General features: G+C 41.8%; 1 protein-coding gene across 4 annotated transcripts in view; it reads left to right on the plus strand.

Annotated features, from left to right (window-relative positions):
* The window catches only part of BRPF3 (bromodomain and PHD finger containing 3), a 94,869-nt gene that overhangs the window by 4,279 nt on the left and 74,572 nt on the right, over window positions 1-16,018 (plus strand). Inside the window, exon 2 of one of the 4 annotated variants that reach the window (XM_063453010.1) lies at window positions 3,392-3,442. The exons of 1 other annotated variant lie outside the window; for it this stretch is intronic. Coding sequence is in view for 2 of the 3 variants with exons in the window: in XM_063452993.1 (XP_063309063.1) it covers window positions 2,952-3,029 (78 nt within the window). In the remaining variant the exon portion in view is untranslated. Of the gene's footprint in view, window positions 1-2,934; window positions 3,030-3,391; window positions 3,443-16,018 lie in introns of those variants that run through there. 2 more of the 4 variants (XM_063452993.1, XM_063452997.1) reach the window with 2 other exon arrangements.

Below are 16,018 nucleotides of genomic sequence, written 5' to 3' on the forward strand. Positions count from 1 at the left end.
ATTTTTATGCCATGATGGGGTTAATTTTCATTCTTGGCCTCAAAGGCAACAATGGCCCAGCAAACCAAACTGGCAAATTTCAATGTGCAAATATAGAAAAGGGGAAAGCCCTACATTTTCATTTGACCCCTGTAAGTTTGCAAAAACCCATAAAACCTGTACATTGGGGGCACTGTCGTACTCAGGAGATGTTGCTGAACACATTTTGGGGTGTTCTTTGTCCGTAACACATAACAAAAACTGAGAATCCATGCCTAAAGTGCAATTTGCGAAAAATAACACAAATAAATTTACTACCCAAAAGTTTGACAAAGACTGGTGGTAGAAAGTGTTGTTATACCACCATTTTAAATACCCTAGGGTGTCTACTTTTCATAAATATAAGGTTTAATGTGGGTAAATTACACTGTCCGGCTTCAAAAATGTCCCAAATAGGACATGGGTGTATGATGACCAGCTGTGAAAACTCCAAGTTGGAAAATTGGAATGCCCACCCTCCAAATAAGGTCTTTTAGCTTTATTTTTGTGTTCTATTTATTTTAATGTGTTTCTTTTACTTTGTTACTTTGTTGCTATGACTGAAAGCCACAGTAACAATCTGTAAACAATCTGTAAAACTATTAAGGGATGCTTCAACACGAATTTGCTCAAACCTGCATGTACATGACTAGTTTTAAACACATTAGACATGTCTCTAGATGCTATTTGGGTATAGTTTTCACTCTCTACTGGTGTGCCAGTGCTTGCAAATCATATAAACATGTTCATTCTCACTGCCCTACATCATGCAGTCTTGTTTCCCAGAGAATCCAATTTTGACACCAGTCTTCCCAGCAAGTGTGACAATGCTTGCTGCCCATAGCACTATACAGTAGACCTACAAGTGGCAAAGGTACCACAGGGAAAAATATGCATTGTGTCTAAATTGCTCAAAATGAAGGTGCTTGCAAAAAGCATAGCTTCCCCCACACTCCCTCCCCCCCCCAAAGATGGAGCAGAAACTGCAAGTCAAAAGGAAAATCTGTAGCAGGGAAATTCACAAAATTCAAATGTATTTTAAATCTAAGATTCAAAATAGCAAAACTGGAAAATTATCAGGCAGTTATTCCTCCATTTTGACTACTTTGGTCTTAAATTTGAAATTTACTTTGAATTCTCGCTTTTGGGAATAACCTTGTATATTGGATTTTTTTTTTTCATATGTTCCCACTCGTGATGAGTTAACATTAACAAAAAAAAGCATACTAATGTTTGAAGGAACACTATAGTGTCAGGAATCCAAACATGTATTCCTGACACTATAGTCCTGGCATACATATTTAGCTCCCTGGCCTCCCTCTCTGTGGAGATAAAAGGTTTTACACTTAAGTTTTCTCCCTCGTTGCTGGTCTTGCCTCCTTGACTGAGATTATCAGTCTTGATGATCTCAGCAAATCCAATGCTTTCTCATAGGAAAGAATTGGGAGGCTATTGTGCATGTGCTGCAAAAAGCCATGCTGTGCCAATCAGCATCTCCTCATAGAGATGCATTGAGTTAATGCATCTCTGTGTGGCACATTCAGTGCCTCCATGCAGAGTGTGCTGAACGCCAGTGCTTCACTGCCTCTAGTGGTGTCACTAGGCATTTATTAGGGATCGACCAATATTGATTTTTTTGAGCCAATAACGATAACCTGTGAATTTTCAAGCCGATAGCCGATAACTTACCGATATTCTGTACATTTACCATTTTGAAAAAATAAACAATTTCTAAAGGTAAATGCGCAAAATATACATGCCACATGTAGTGGATGCAGTGTGTTTAGACAGTGGAGCTGTGTGTGTTTGTGTAGTGGATGCTGTGTGTTTGTTTAGTGTGTGTATATAATGAATGTAGTGTGCGTAAAGTGAATGCAGTGTTTGTGCAGTGTGTGTGTGTGTGTGTGTATAGTGAATGCAGTGTGTGTGTGTGTGTTTCTGTAGGTATGTAATTTGGGGGGAGAGGGCATTTTTTTATTTACATTTTTTTAAAAATATTTTATTACTTTTTTTTTTTAAGTCCCCCCCTCCCTGCTTCTTACTTGGTCAGGGAGGGGGATATTGCATTCCCTGGTGGTCCAGTGGCATTCATGTCTTGGTTTAGATATTTAGTTGTGAAATAATATCAGGTGACCGTTCATCTTATCATTACCACATAATGTGACCAGCTGAGTTTCCAAAAATCAAATGGCTGCATCTCATCTGTAGAAGGACTAAATAGAGAAACTCACCTAGAACTGTTCAGCTAATCACATTAAAATATCTCAGATGTTATGATAGGTGGAATCAGTATTTTATTTATGTGTGGAAGAATCTGTTAATACCTTACTAATCACCATAAATGATGGTGAATATGTATAATTGTTGCACGTAATCAGTGGGCGCCCCACAGTAAGCGTTTACTTACTTTTCCAGCAACTCCCTCCAGCCCCACTGTGTAAATTTCGCAGTCTGTGTGCCGTGCCGAGCGTTGCCATGGTGACCCGTGGCAACGCTCTGCGGCCGCGGGACTAGCAAGATTTACACAGTGGAGCTGGAGGGAGCTGCTGGAAAGGTAAGTAAACGCTTACTGCGGGCGGCCCAGGACCGCCGGGCTTGTAATGGTATGTATTATCGGCAATATCGGTATCCCTAGGATTTATATAAAATCGCCTGCAGGGACAGGTTAGACGCCAGAACCAGTACATGACGCTGTAGTGGGGCTACTGACTATAGTGTCCCTTTAAGTGATCTATAATTAGAGTTAATAGGTTACTCCAACACCCCATTACAATGTCTTCTTTTAGAAATGGTTGTGGAGGTAGGAGTCTGCATGTGGAACATCTCAGCTTGATATGCTTCACAACCCGAGAAATCTGCACTTTTATAGGGGCTATTTGCACATGTGACTTAGGCAGCCCAGAACCCTGAGGGGGTGAGAGTGGCCCAGTCAAATGCTTCTCTATGAAGAATTTGTACCTTGTGAAGGAAGCTGTGATTTCAGGGGTGCTTTGCCCAGCACTGGATTCCAGGTAAGTGTATACCTTCATTTAATAGGGGTTTATGGGGGGGACCTAGTTACTAATGCTCTTTAAAGGGGGACACTATAGTCACCAGAACAAACTACAGCATATTGCATTTGTTCTGGTGAGTAGAATCATACCTTTCAGGGTTTTTGTTGTAAACACTGTCTTTTCAGAGAAAATGAAGTGTTTACATTACAGCCTAGTGATAACTTCACTGGCCACTATTCAGATGGCTGCTAGAGCTGCTTCCTATCTCAGTAGGGCCTTGTGTGCATATTATTTTCATATAATTTTAAAATGGTAGCAAATTGTTAACCTTCGTTTACTAATTTGCTAGTTTCAAATATTTTTTTTTTCTGTTTTACTAGGTATATAAAACTTTCTTTAATATGGAGCACAAGTATCAATCACCATATTAGGTACGTACTGCACATACATAAATATGGGTCAGTAACACTGTATAGGTGTAAATAAGCAATGAAACAAATATTTTTTTTCAATCCACCATGGATCTAATATCAGTACATTAGAGTCAAACATCTATATCCAAGTATTGATAAAATACGTAAGCATTTACAAAAGGCATATTACAAAATAATGTCAAAACAACATAATTATACCCGGTTCATTAAAAGGCTGTTTAAGATATGAGTGCAATTAAACCAATTCAAAGAAGGTGTAATTTTATGAAAAAGAAAAAAAAAGCCCAAAAGAAAGTAAACATCACTATACACTAAAAGTATGCTGTTTATATATAGAGTAATCTGCCATTCAAGGAAAACCAGCAGAGCCATAATACACTGGAAATCTGGGATTCTGGATGTCTTCATATGATATTCATTTAGATTCAATCTGAAACATATTAAAGTAGAAGTCAAAAAAAATAAAAAATCTTAAGCAGAATATAGCAAGAATTCATACATGAATGTACATGAGGCTAGCATAGATAACATGGTAGAAACAAGTTGGCAAATGCTACGGTTGTGTCCCCTAGAATTAATCTTTCAAATAAAGGAACATGTGCTTGAGAGGCTTAATAGTATCAGTTTTAGAAAACTACCAGTAGTGTAAATGAAAAAGGAAAGGTGTTCTAACGGTCAAAATTCAATATAATTTTTAATGCATGGTATGCATAAATAATTCAACAGATAAAAAAAGGTAAATAAAAATGAAACTTTAAAAGTTCCAGCTTTTTGTGAAAATTCCTAGACATTACATCATCAAACTTGAGCTCTGTCTAGTTTAGGATATAGTTTGGCCAATCAGTAGCCTCTTATGTTATCCTATGGAGTCTAACTTGTTTGGATAATGTGCAGCTTGGCACAAGTGGCTTAACCTTTTTACAGAGATTATAAATGTGACACTATACACTATAATTAACATCGGTGTTACAATCACGTATGCTTGCAGTTTCCAAAATGTGTACGGGTAGGAGACTGCCTGAATTTCAGATTTCAAAGCTCTCTCTGCACAGTCTCATTTCTTAGCGAGGGTTTTGTGATATGTAGTTCTGTTATCAGCAATCTACTATTAGCTGAAGTAAACAACAGGTACAATTGTGTTATTTGACACAGAACAGGTTGGAGAAGAAGGAGCAGAAAGGTACAGTCAAAAAGCAATCTGGAATTATTTTAGAAGGGGGAAGGTGAGAGAGAGGAGGCAGAATTAAAATACAGTATGCATGCAAAAGAAAAATACATAATTATTTAGGTTACAATCTATAAAATACCCAAAAGTTGTTGCTGCCTGGATTGCCTCTTCTGATTAGATTGAGTTGTCTATGGGAAGCCTTTGTTTTGGCTTGGTTGTTTTTATATTTAATCTTGTGCTTGTTTGTCTTTCTTGAGCAGCAGTGCCCATTGCCATCTCTAAAATAAAACTAGACGATATCAGTTTGGAATAATGTGCATTAATGGTGTATGTATCTTTATTATACTATGCATGCTGAAATTTGTGGCCATTTTTTTCTGTTATACAGCGAATATGCTTGTTGCCATCTATAAACGTTACTGGAAATGTAACCAGTGACATCTCATTGGGATTTTCTCCATTTCTGGTTCTCTATCTTGCGCTGGAACTCGACAACACACCTTGTTGTGCCTCACGTTTGCGGAGTGGGCATGCCAAAAAAATCATAATCTCATCTCCATTTTCTCTTTTACCAGTATCAGATTTTTGCTATAAGTATTCTCTATTCATCAACATAACATATGGAGCATCTATTCTATATGTTATGATATATAATTCATGGATATCTGGCCCATGTGTTGATAATCTTTTTTTGTTGCTTATTTGCATTTGATTTAAACATGCAGAGTATATTTTGTTATTGACCTGTATCAATTTAAATGTAAGTGCAATACTTGCGTTATATGGCGTACATAGAGGTGTAGTTTTGCCCATATAATGTAGGTTAAAGTACCTAAAATAAATACATTTCCAGTTTTGGTTTAAAACTAGAAATTATGTAAAGATTAACAGTTTTGTTTTTATTTTAAACTCCACTCCTAAGCATCTTGTGATTGTCCTTTTAATCATTGCACGTCAAGTAACAAGTAATTTTATTTTATTGGTGTAACTTTCCTTGCATTGAAATGTGATTTGAGGGATGTGTAAATGTAATTATGACTTCACAGCCCTTTCTATTAACATGTAATCATTATTCATTTTAACTCTCTGTATGACAAAGGCTCAGTATAGGCCAGAATTTGAGGCATTCAATTTATTAGTCAACATGTAGGGGTCCATATATCACTATTTTTTATCTGTGATATATTCCCAACAAATGACAACAAACTGTTCATATCATTGGTCCCAAATAATCCATTAATAGTAATACAATGATTCCTATACTGAATTCTATCTACCGTATTTATTCGAGTATAACGCGCAAAATTTTGTACCGATTTTTAATCTAAAATTAGGGGTGCACGTTATACTCGAATAAATATCGAAGAGGGAGGGAGTGGGTGCTCCGATAATACCTCCCAGGACCGCCGGGCTCATTACAAGCCCGGCGGTCCAGGGGTGGCGGGCAGCAAGCGTTTACTCACCTCCCCGCAGCTCCTCCAGCTCCCCAGTGTAAATCTCGCGAGACCCGCGGCCAGCTCTGACGGCCGTGGGTCTCGCGAGATTTACACTGGGGAGCTGGAGGAGCTGCAGGGAGGTGAGTAAACGCTTGCTGCCCGGCGGTCCTGGTAAGTATTATCGGAGCACCCCCTCCCTCTTCTGCTGGGCTAATATTTATTCGAGTATAACGAGCAACCCTAATTTTAGATTAAAAATCGGTACAAAATTTTATACAGATTTTTTTAATCGAAAATTAGGGGTGCGCGTTATACACGTGTGCGCGTTATACTCGAATAAATACGGTACTAAGAAAAAGAATACGAGATACTGCAACTTTTGAGTTTATGCATCATTTGTATTGGCTCTACAACATTATTTTATAGTAACACTATGCTTTCTACTCCCTATATCCAAATAGTCTGATTTATTACAATCCATCTTCCGATTTGTGCATTTGTTTATTTTGTTTTTGTATGTCTTTTTGCTTCATGTAATTTTTGGTACTATGTACATTTGTTATGTCATTCTGTTATTAAAATATAAATCTAATTCTGTCTTTGTTTGGGCTCTAGTATCTGGATTTATAAATCTGGAGAGACCTATTTAATAGTATTTTTTTATACCACAGATACTTTGCTAACTTTTGTTTTGTGGATTTGTTTATCTAATTTGCTTGAGGGACCAAGGCACCTTGGTTATAAATTGTTTAGGTGGTGGCAACTTTTGATAGTACGCAAATCTATCTGTCCTCTCACAATATTTCGCCTTCCCTCTTGACTGGTATCTCTGACTGCTTCTTTGCTATTTCTAACTAGATGGCTACTCACTGCACTATAGTCACCAAAACACCTTTAGCTTAAAGGGAAACTCCAGTGCCAGGAAAACAATCCGTTTCAATGCTTTCCTATGGGGAAATGAGCAACGCTGGAGGTCCTCACACAGTGTGAGGACGTCCAGCAACGCTCTAGCACAGATTTCCTGTGCTAGGAACCAGGAAGTGCCCTCTAGTGGCTGTCTAGCAGACAGCCACTAGAGGTGGAGTTAACCCTGCAAGGTAATTATTGCAGTTTATAAAAAAACTGCAATAATTACACTTGCAGGGTTAAGAGTAGTGGGAGTAGGCACCCAGACCACTCCAATGGGCAGAAGTGGTCTGGGTGCCTGGAGTGTCCTTTTAATGAAACCATTTTTGTGTATGCATCATTCCTTTGAAGTCTCTCTGACATTTAGGAGTTAAATCACTTATTTGTGTTTATGCAGCCCTAGCCAATGCCCTAGACTGACACTGCATTACAAAATCATATTTAACGTAACTTATTTTAAAAGTTTTTTTTTTTTTTTTAATTCTTTATTTTAGTTGCGCATGAAATGACAGCAAGCGTGTAGCGCCACGACAGCTGCTGCAAGCAGTTTCATATACGTTACAGATCGTGACAGGTTAAACAGCGCATTTTTTTTTGGGAGATAACAAGCTATAAGACAGTCATGGTAAATGTGTGCATGTTAAAAGTGGTCTCGCTTATTATTATAATACGGTGTTTACAGATATGCGGGTGCTCGCTTGGGCGATTATGTGTCACATAATGTAGAAAGCATTTTGCAAATGTAATAAAGCATTCGTTATATAACTAGATGAGTTATGCAGGCAGTGTATATATAAGATACAGTTAATTAAGCAAATTAATGCAGTACACAAGTTTAGACATATAGTCATAAAAATAAAACAGCTTGTCTACAGATGATTACTCAAGTGAATGTTGTGCCACCAGGCAGATTATGGCATATTAGGTTATTTGCACTGATCAGGGCGTTAAGACCTTGTATTGTAGTACCAGTAATGTCCGTTTAGTGGTACCCACAGCCTGGGTTTCTGTTATGACGGTTGTCAGCAACATGTCCAGCAACTTCCGCTGTAATTGCCATCTGCCATAAGGAGCTGGGGTACCCGTCGCTGTGGCAGCAGGAATGGTGTCGGTCAGTGTCCCCTTCTCTGGCACATAGTCCTCATAGGGCACCTCTGAGTGCATTGCATCTCTGGAGCCCACTGCAAATCAACATGTCTGCGGACCTCCGTGATCTTTTGCCCAGCCGGTTGTGAGTGCGGGCATGCTGCTTTGCGGGTCGCAGTAACCAGGTGTGGGTAACTCTGTAGTGGGGCATTCGTTTGGGGGCGACCTTTCCGGGCTCTGCTAGAGTGTTGGTTCGTGGTGTGGATTGTAAGGAGCTCCGGTTAGGCATGCTCAGTGTAGGTAGGTGCTGGGTTTTCCGCTGGTGAGTTGGTCTGCCTGCGGCCTGAGTAGCCATCAGAACCGCAGGTCTCCGTCGCTGCCCCATCGTGGTTACATTTAAATGTCTTGAGAGGTTATAGCTCTGGCCTTGTGTTGTGGGGCTCCCTCACAGCGCGCCTTCCTCAGCGGTGTATAGATTAGGTGCCTTGCTGTCGGCCATGTTGTAAGGGCCGCATGATGACCGTCGGCGGTAAATCGCCTGGGAGCACTGCCAAGATGTTGCTTGCCCGGAGGCGGCCGGGATAACCCCGCCGGCCAAAAGGGGGGGTAAGCGGGGCCGGGGACCCCGGTTAAGTCGTGGTTCTCAGTAGTTGCCGGGGCGGAGAGCGAGGCAGCGGCCGTCCGCCCCACCCTCCTCCCGGGTAGGCCTCAGTCTCTCCAGCCTCGGAGCATCTCTCCAGGACCCGGTCCACCCGATATCAGGTGTTCCAGCTGCACCGGGACACTCCATGGCCGGGTATCTTGCCCCTCCAGGGGGTTTCAAGCCGATTATGCTGGGTTTTTCCCCAGTATTAATCAAGTTCCCCAGGAGCTGCAGTGACTTGCAGCCTGCTGGCATGGCCGCCCGGCCCCGCCCCCCTTAAAAGTTTTTATCTCCTGCTTTGTAAATTGTACTTTCATCATACATAGGTGGCTCCTGCAAGGCATAGTAAGCTATAAACCGTGCAGGAGACAACGAATGCTAAATTATGAGAATTTGCAATAAAGGAAGTATAAACATTAAAAGACTTTACATAAAGTGCTTAGGAAGGTTGTGTAAGTCACATTCAGGAAGGTGTGACTCGCTGCATGAATAAAGTGATTTAAAGGGATTCTATAGTGTACTATAGTTACCTTTGGTACCCACCTTCCCTCAACACCTCCTGACATGTAAAGGGTTTTGAGAAAAACCTTTTGACACTTACCTGGGTTGGGGGCAGTGGGCAGGCACTAATGTGCACGCCTTGCTTCAATTTTTTACTGTGCAAATTTTGACTGGTGCCTAGACTTTTTTCCCAACTTACCCTGTAAGTCTATAATGAATGCGGAAGCAAGAATCCTCTTCTTGTCCTTCTGCACCTTCCACGTCTCTGTAGGAGGTGCTTGCTTGCTTACAAATCTCTACATAACGCTGCTTCCTACTTATCCTGCCTAATACCAAAGTATGTTTCGTCTAGGCCCCTATGATCTGCTGAAGACCTGCGTCTATCCTCTACTTGTACGCTGCACCATTCCTGTGGAACTTCCCTCTCTTCTCCATTAGACTTTCATCCAGTCTCCATTCCGTCAAAAAAATAAAAAATGGAAAAATGACTTCTTCAGGAAAGCATATTAATTAAAATGTTAATAGCTTTCCCTCCCTGTACATTGATTCCTCTCATGTAACTGTCAGCCCCCACCCCCGTCAGTGACTACTATTTTAGCAACCTACTTGTCTACCCTACACTTGCCTTTTGTTTCACTACACCGCTCTCCCTCAAGCATCTAAGCTCACTTGAGCAGGGCCCTCATCCCCCTCTGTTCCTGTGCGGCCAAGTCATCTTGTTACAAATACTTGTCTGTTGGTCTACCCCAGAGGTAGGCAACCTACAGCACTAGTGCCATGTACGGCACTCAAGGCTGCTAGAGCCAAACAGGCTTTGGCCTATCAGGAGTCCCAGTGAAACTTAAGATATCTGCTAATACGAAAAGGTGGTGAAGGACAATCCTCAATTTATGCATTGCAGCACAAAGAGTAAGTGATCTCAGGTCACTTCCTCCCAGAACTTGTGAATGGGAATCCACACTGTGGTAGAGCAGCCCACAACGGATATTGCAGCTCCTGCCCTCCACCTGTACCTGGCCAGCCTGGTCTCCACTGGAACCTAGGGAAGCCACCCATACTGCTAGATATACACAGAAATGCACAATAACCCTCCCCTCATACAAATAATATGAACAGCCCAAAAAATAAACATGCACACAATCCGCACAAACATGGCACTACTAACAATCCACATACATGCACACAACCCCACATGCAGCCTCTCACATGCAATACCCCAAACAGCACCCACACATACACACACTACCAAACACACAATGTGACCTATCCATCCACACACACAATTCCACAAGCACCCCCAATACACAGCCCACATTTATAGGTATCATACACGATACCACAAACTACTCCTGAACATATAAAATATAATAGCTCATATACGCACAAATACAAAGATACAAAGCAATTACAGTATAAATAACCCTAACAGAATACATACACACCTCAATTTAAAAAAAATAGAACCGGCACGCTACGGGACATCACAATCCTATATCGGCACAGCGCTGCTAAAAGGTTGCCTACCCCTGGTCTACCCATTGCACAGCGCTGCTGAATTTGTTGGCTATCAATAGATAATTATACTACTACTATTGTTAAGTGTGAGTGGTGTCGATTATTTTTATCGTTATTTCTGGTGTAGCACAACCAAATAATTAACTCTTTCATCTCCCAGGACCAAGTAGTGTGCGACGTGACCGTGATTGCATATGTTTTTTTTACTGTAATCGCCTTAAATATTTTGACCTCTGCTTGTAGGGTGTGTTTTAATGTCGTCCCTTAACATTTACTTTATATTTTAAAAGACCATGCATTGTTAGGAACTAGAGATTTTTTTTCATTGGTACTTTTCAGCAGGTTGAGCAGACAAGTGGAAAAAAAATTTCAGTCAAGAAAATAAAATTGTCGCTAGAGGTGGCTGTAATTCTCCCCTCGTCCCACATCTTGTCTGCTTGATCCCATCCCATCTCACCTTATCAGATCTATCCCCTTGTCTTGTACCATCCTTAACGCACATCTTCAACTGCTTTCTTTCTTCTGGTGTTGTCTTGGCTCCCCTCAAACATGCTACTGTAGTACGTATCCTAAAAAAGCCTTCTCTTGACCCCTATTCCCCTTCCAACTATTGCCCCATATTCCTGCTCCCTTTTTCCTCAAAGCTTCTAGGAAGACTTGTCTTTACTCATTTGGCTTGTTTCCTCCATTCCAACTCATGGGTGACGTTAATCTTCCTGATGTGAACTGGAAAACCAAAATAGCTGCTTGTGCCAGTAGCACACATATTCTAAACTCTCTACTGGGATTGTCTCTAAAACAAGTAATTGAGGAGCCAATTTATAGAGGGTTGTAGTCAATGGAGTATATTCGAAGCATGGTCTTGTTACCAGTGGAGTACCTCAGGGATCTGTACTTGGACCCATTCTATTTAATATTTGTATTAGTGATATTGCAGGTCTTGATGGTAAGGCATGTCTTTTTCCTGATGTTCCAGGAGGGATTAGCTAAATGGCAAATGATTTAGGTAAACTAGGAAAATTGTATGAGCTGTGGCAACTGACATTTAATGGGGCTAAGTGCAAGATAATGCATTTTGGACGTAAAAACCCAAGGGCAGGGGGCGGGGCCTGACAGCTAACATGGCCGGTCGCACATCCTAAGAGCTCCTGCAGCAATGGATAAAAGTGCAAAGCTACCGACCGAACTACCAGCACTAGCGGCAAACGGGAACCGGCAAAAGACGCAGAACAGCATCAGGAACAAAATCATACCTGTCCGGCACCGGTGCACCGCGGAAAAACTAATACTGGCCATGCGGCCTATACCGGAGCAGAGCCTGAGGACCGGGGGAGACGGCCGCTCTCCTGGCGCGGGACACGCTCCGAAGCAGAAGCCCATTACAGCCCTGCTACCCCCCCTATGGACCGGTGGGGGACATCCCGGTCCTCGCTGGGGACGATCACCCCCACAGACAAGCCTGACCAAGCGACACAAACTTCAATCAAACGGGACCTCATAGGCCCAGCCAAAATGGCGGCGAGGACGAGGCTTGGGAACAAGCACGCGTACATCAAACCACCCGAGCACATAGGGGCTTTCATCGACCTGCTACGCAACTATTTCTGGGCGCAGCTTAAAGCCCGGAGACAACCTTACAAGCTGGTGATGAGAGAGGTAGCAGCGTGGATACGCCCGACCACCCGACGCATCCTAACATGGAACCGCCCTTGCAGCGCCAGAGAGGCCTCCAGGTTGCAGCGGAGCAGAAGCTCAAAAGGGCGGGAAACAGTGCCGGGTCCCTCTAACGCCGGAACCCAAGTTCACAAACCACAGAAAAAGGCCCGACCTACCCCTCATTCAGTGGTCCCAGCAACTAAGGATCAACGCAACGCACACCGTAGGCCTCGGAGACACAGTCCAAAGCCAGCGGTGAGTCGCACTACCCCTGAGCAGGGACTATCCCATCACGGCCTCACCACCCTCAGGAAGACCAACTCTCACCATATGGGGAATCCACACAGAAAGGGGCTGAAGAGACCCGAAGCAGAACCCTGCCACACACCCACAGCACTCCTGAGAACAACTACTCAAGGGACCGACCTGCCTCACACGTCCACATCGGCACCCAGAAGCTTGACACCCGGCGGGGTAACGGCTTTGCCGCTGACGGGGATTGGCTGAACTTTCCCTAGAGACTGCCATCTGACCAAACACCCTCTCCGACAACAAGAGGAACAATCTATATATCTTAAGTACCAAGCACTGACTTTTTTTTTTCTTTTTTTATAATTTATAGTATGATTTTCCTTTTTACTATTTCTCTCTACGCTAATGGACTTTCTGTTGAAGCGGTCAAGTAACATTATAATAACGTTGCCAGGGGTATAATACCAGCGTATTCACCTTAGCCTAAACATTGATTTTGCTCATTGTTAAATATACTCTGATGTGCTCCAATAGTCAGCAGCACTGATGTATGGGCAGACGGAGTACTGGTCTACATTACACCTAGCCTAACATGTAGCCTAAGCATACAGCTCACATACGTCTCACTACTTACTATAGCAGCCAATATACATACCATGTTTTCAAGCTCTTTAGTTACTCCTCTGTCCACCTCATCTTTACCCATAGGCTACGCTAACATACCTATATTAGGAGAGGGACCGACCGATGATGATACACCTTTTAATGTTTATTGTAGCCACGCATGCTACAGTTCAAGCCTCACATAACTTGCAATCACTCCCTCAAAGCTCAGGCAGCCAAAAAATGAGATCTTCACACAGTTTTCAAGCGACACAACTAGTTCTAGATTGAATGTTTTTCTAAAGTCAACATGCACTAGTCTGTTCACACACCTAGCGATGTACAGCCTCTATGATCAGCGAATACTAATTCATGTCTAAGCAGTTATATTACTAACGAGGTCATATATGTTTTGACGGCTTTTCCTATCGTTTCCAGCACATAGTCTATTTTATTAAGCATGCATATAATTGTAACGCAAATAGTACTACAGCATATACAGAAGAATATCTCTTTACCATATAAAAATGTGCATTTGTTTCTCATGCCATGATACTGTATGGAATTGTATATATACATTTAGCTTGTAGAGCTGTCGTGGCAATACAAGCCTGTTTGTTTATCTTTTATTGCACACCAAAATAAAGAATTAAAAAAAAACCAAAAAAAAAACCCAAGGGCAGAGTACAGAATATTTGATTGAGTCCTAACCTCAACATCTGAGGAAAGGGATTTAGGAGTAATTATTTCAGATGATTTAAAGGTAGGCAGACAATGTAATAGAGCAGCAGGAAATGCTAGCAGAATGCTTGGTTGTATAGGGAGAGGTATTAGCAGTAGAAAGAGGGAAGTGCTCATACCATTGTACAGAACACTGGTGAGACCTCACTTGGAGTATTCTATGCAGTACTGGAGACGGTATCTTCTGAAGGATATTGATACTTTGGTAAGAGTCCAGAGAAGGGCTACTAAACCGGTTCATGGATTACAGGATAAAACTTACAAGGAAAAGATCTTGCACAGAGCGATCACATGGTCCCAATAGGTGTCTATGGAGATGCCGCATAGGGACTGCCTGGACTGTCATGCAGTCCTCCTAGTGCTGGGAAAGTGTAAAAATGATTTGTACAGGGAAAAATAATATTTGTGTGTGTGTGTGTGTGTGTGTGTGTGTGTGTGTGTGTGTGTGTGTGTGTGTGTGTATGTATGTATATATATATATATGTGTATGTATGTGTGTGTGTTGGAAGGCCATTTGGTCTGAATTTGTGGGAGGAGTTATAACCCTACTTACCTTTGCTGTTCAAGCTGTTTTACCTGCTGTTCCTGCCAAATCCTGCATCAAGCAAGCAGTCTCCCTCCAGCAGCACCTACCGCAGACTTCCGGGCTCATCCACCGGCTGCCCCGCGGCTTTCCCGACTCGCTACCCGGCTGTCGAGCTTCGGTCACGAGACCGGCACGCAAACGTAAGCTTCACCATGGGAAATAGTGTTCGGCTATTTCCCACGTTCGGTCCTAAAAACGTGGGGATAGGATCCCTAGATATATTATTCAACCATTCGTTTAATCCGCTGTTCATGTAATTCTGCATTCGGGCACTTTTTAGCCGACCGCAGAGTACACACGATTTTCGTTCTTTCTTACTTTATAAAATTTTACCGAACACTTATACTCATCTTACATTCGCCTGTTTCTCACTTTCGTTAGATGAAACACATACGAATGGCTGGGTCACTAGCATTTCAGTTCTTTAAATCTAAACACACGCGGTCATATTATATTTCTTTCGCACGTTCGGTAGCCGAATGCATAAGGTTCTATGCATTTTAAATCTTTATATTTAAGTATGTTCCTCTATGTATTATTTTATATCATATGTTCACGGCACTACCTACATTTTCCCTTACTCTAAATGGCATTATTTCACCACACTTTGTCACATTTAATTATTTATATATCCCAGGCGTATTCTCTTAAAGTAACAGATTCCCCTTTACGGTTAAAGGGCCTAGCCGCACAAAAACCTCTTAAAGTTATCAAACTCCACGCTCACTTTTTTAGTAGCTTTTATTTTCAAATCTATGTTTATATTGTAATACTAAAATCAGGCTCGTTAATTTTAAAAATGTTTTAGGTTGTACTACTTTTTTTTCAAGAAGACTCCAGGAGGTGGTTCCAGTATCCAGTGTCACGGTATCAGGTAAATAAGGTTATATTTACGTTTCTCCTGCGGCCTCATTTCAGCCGCCATGGCCTTTTTTTTTTACAATACCATCCCACCTCCCAAAGTGGGCTCAAAACTTTAAACACACCAGGTTAAAGATCCCTCACTCTCCAGGTTACTATTACATTAAATGTTAATTCTGTTTTAATTTCTACATATCATTGCGCAGATTCACTACGCCTTCAACGACCATCAGTCTACCTGGTTCCCGACGTTCCAGTAGTAGGTATCCCTAATCTTACTCACTACTATTACATCCTTCTAAGGCCTCACTTTGCCTTCATATCTGTCAAATAATATTGCTCAGTTGTGGGATCCCAGGGGCTTGTCTCAAAAGATTTGTACCAACGTTCAGGTCCCTCTGATTACACGAGTGTTTATGATACAGTTTTTCTGTTACACACCATTCCATACGTTCTACATTTTTACACTTGGATTACCAATGGCACGCCTCTGGCCTACTAGCATCTTTCTTACCCCTAGGTTCCTGGACTGGACCTGTTCTACAAAGTCGCCATGAGCAATTTCCAAATATACAGAACTAAAACTCAAGGTCTGTATCTACATACGTTACATACTTCC

This window comes from Pelobates fuscus, chromosome 1, assembly GCF_036172605.1.
Source record: "Pelobates fuscus isolate aPelFus1 chromosome 1, aPelFus1.pri, whole genome shotgun sequence".
Classification (NCBI taxonomy): domain Eukaryota; kingdom Metazoa; phylum Chordata; class Amphibia; order Anura; family Pelobatidae; genus Pelobates; species Pelobates fuscus.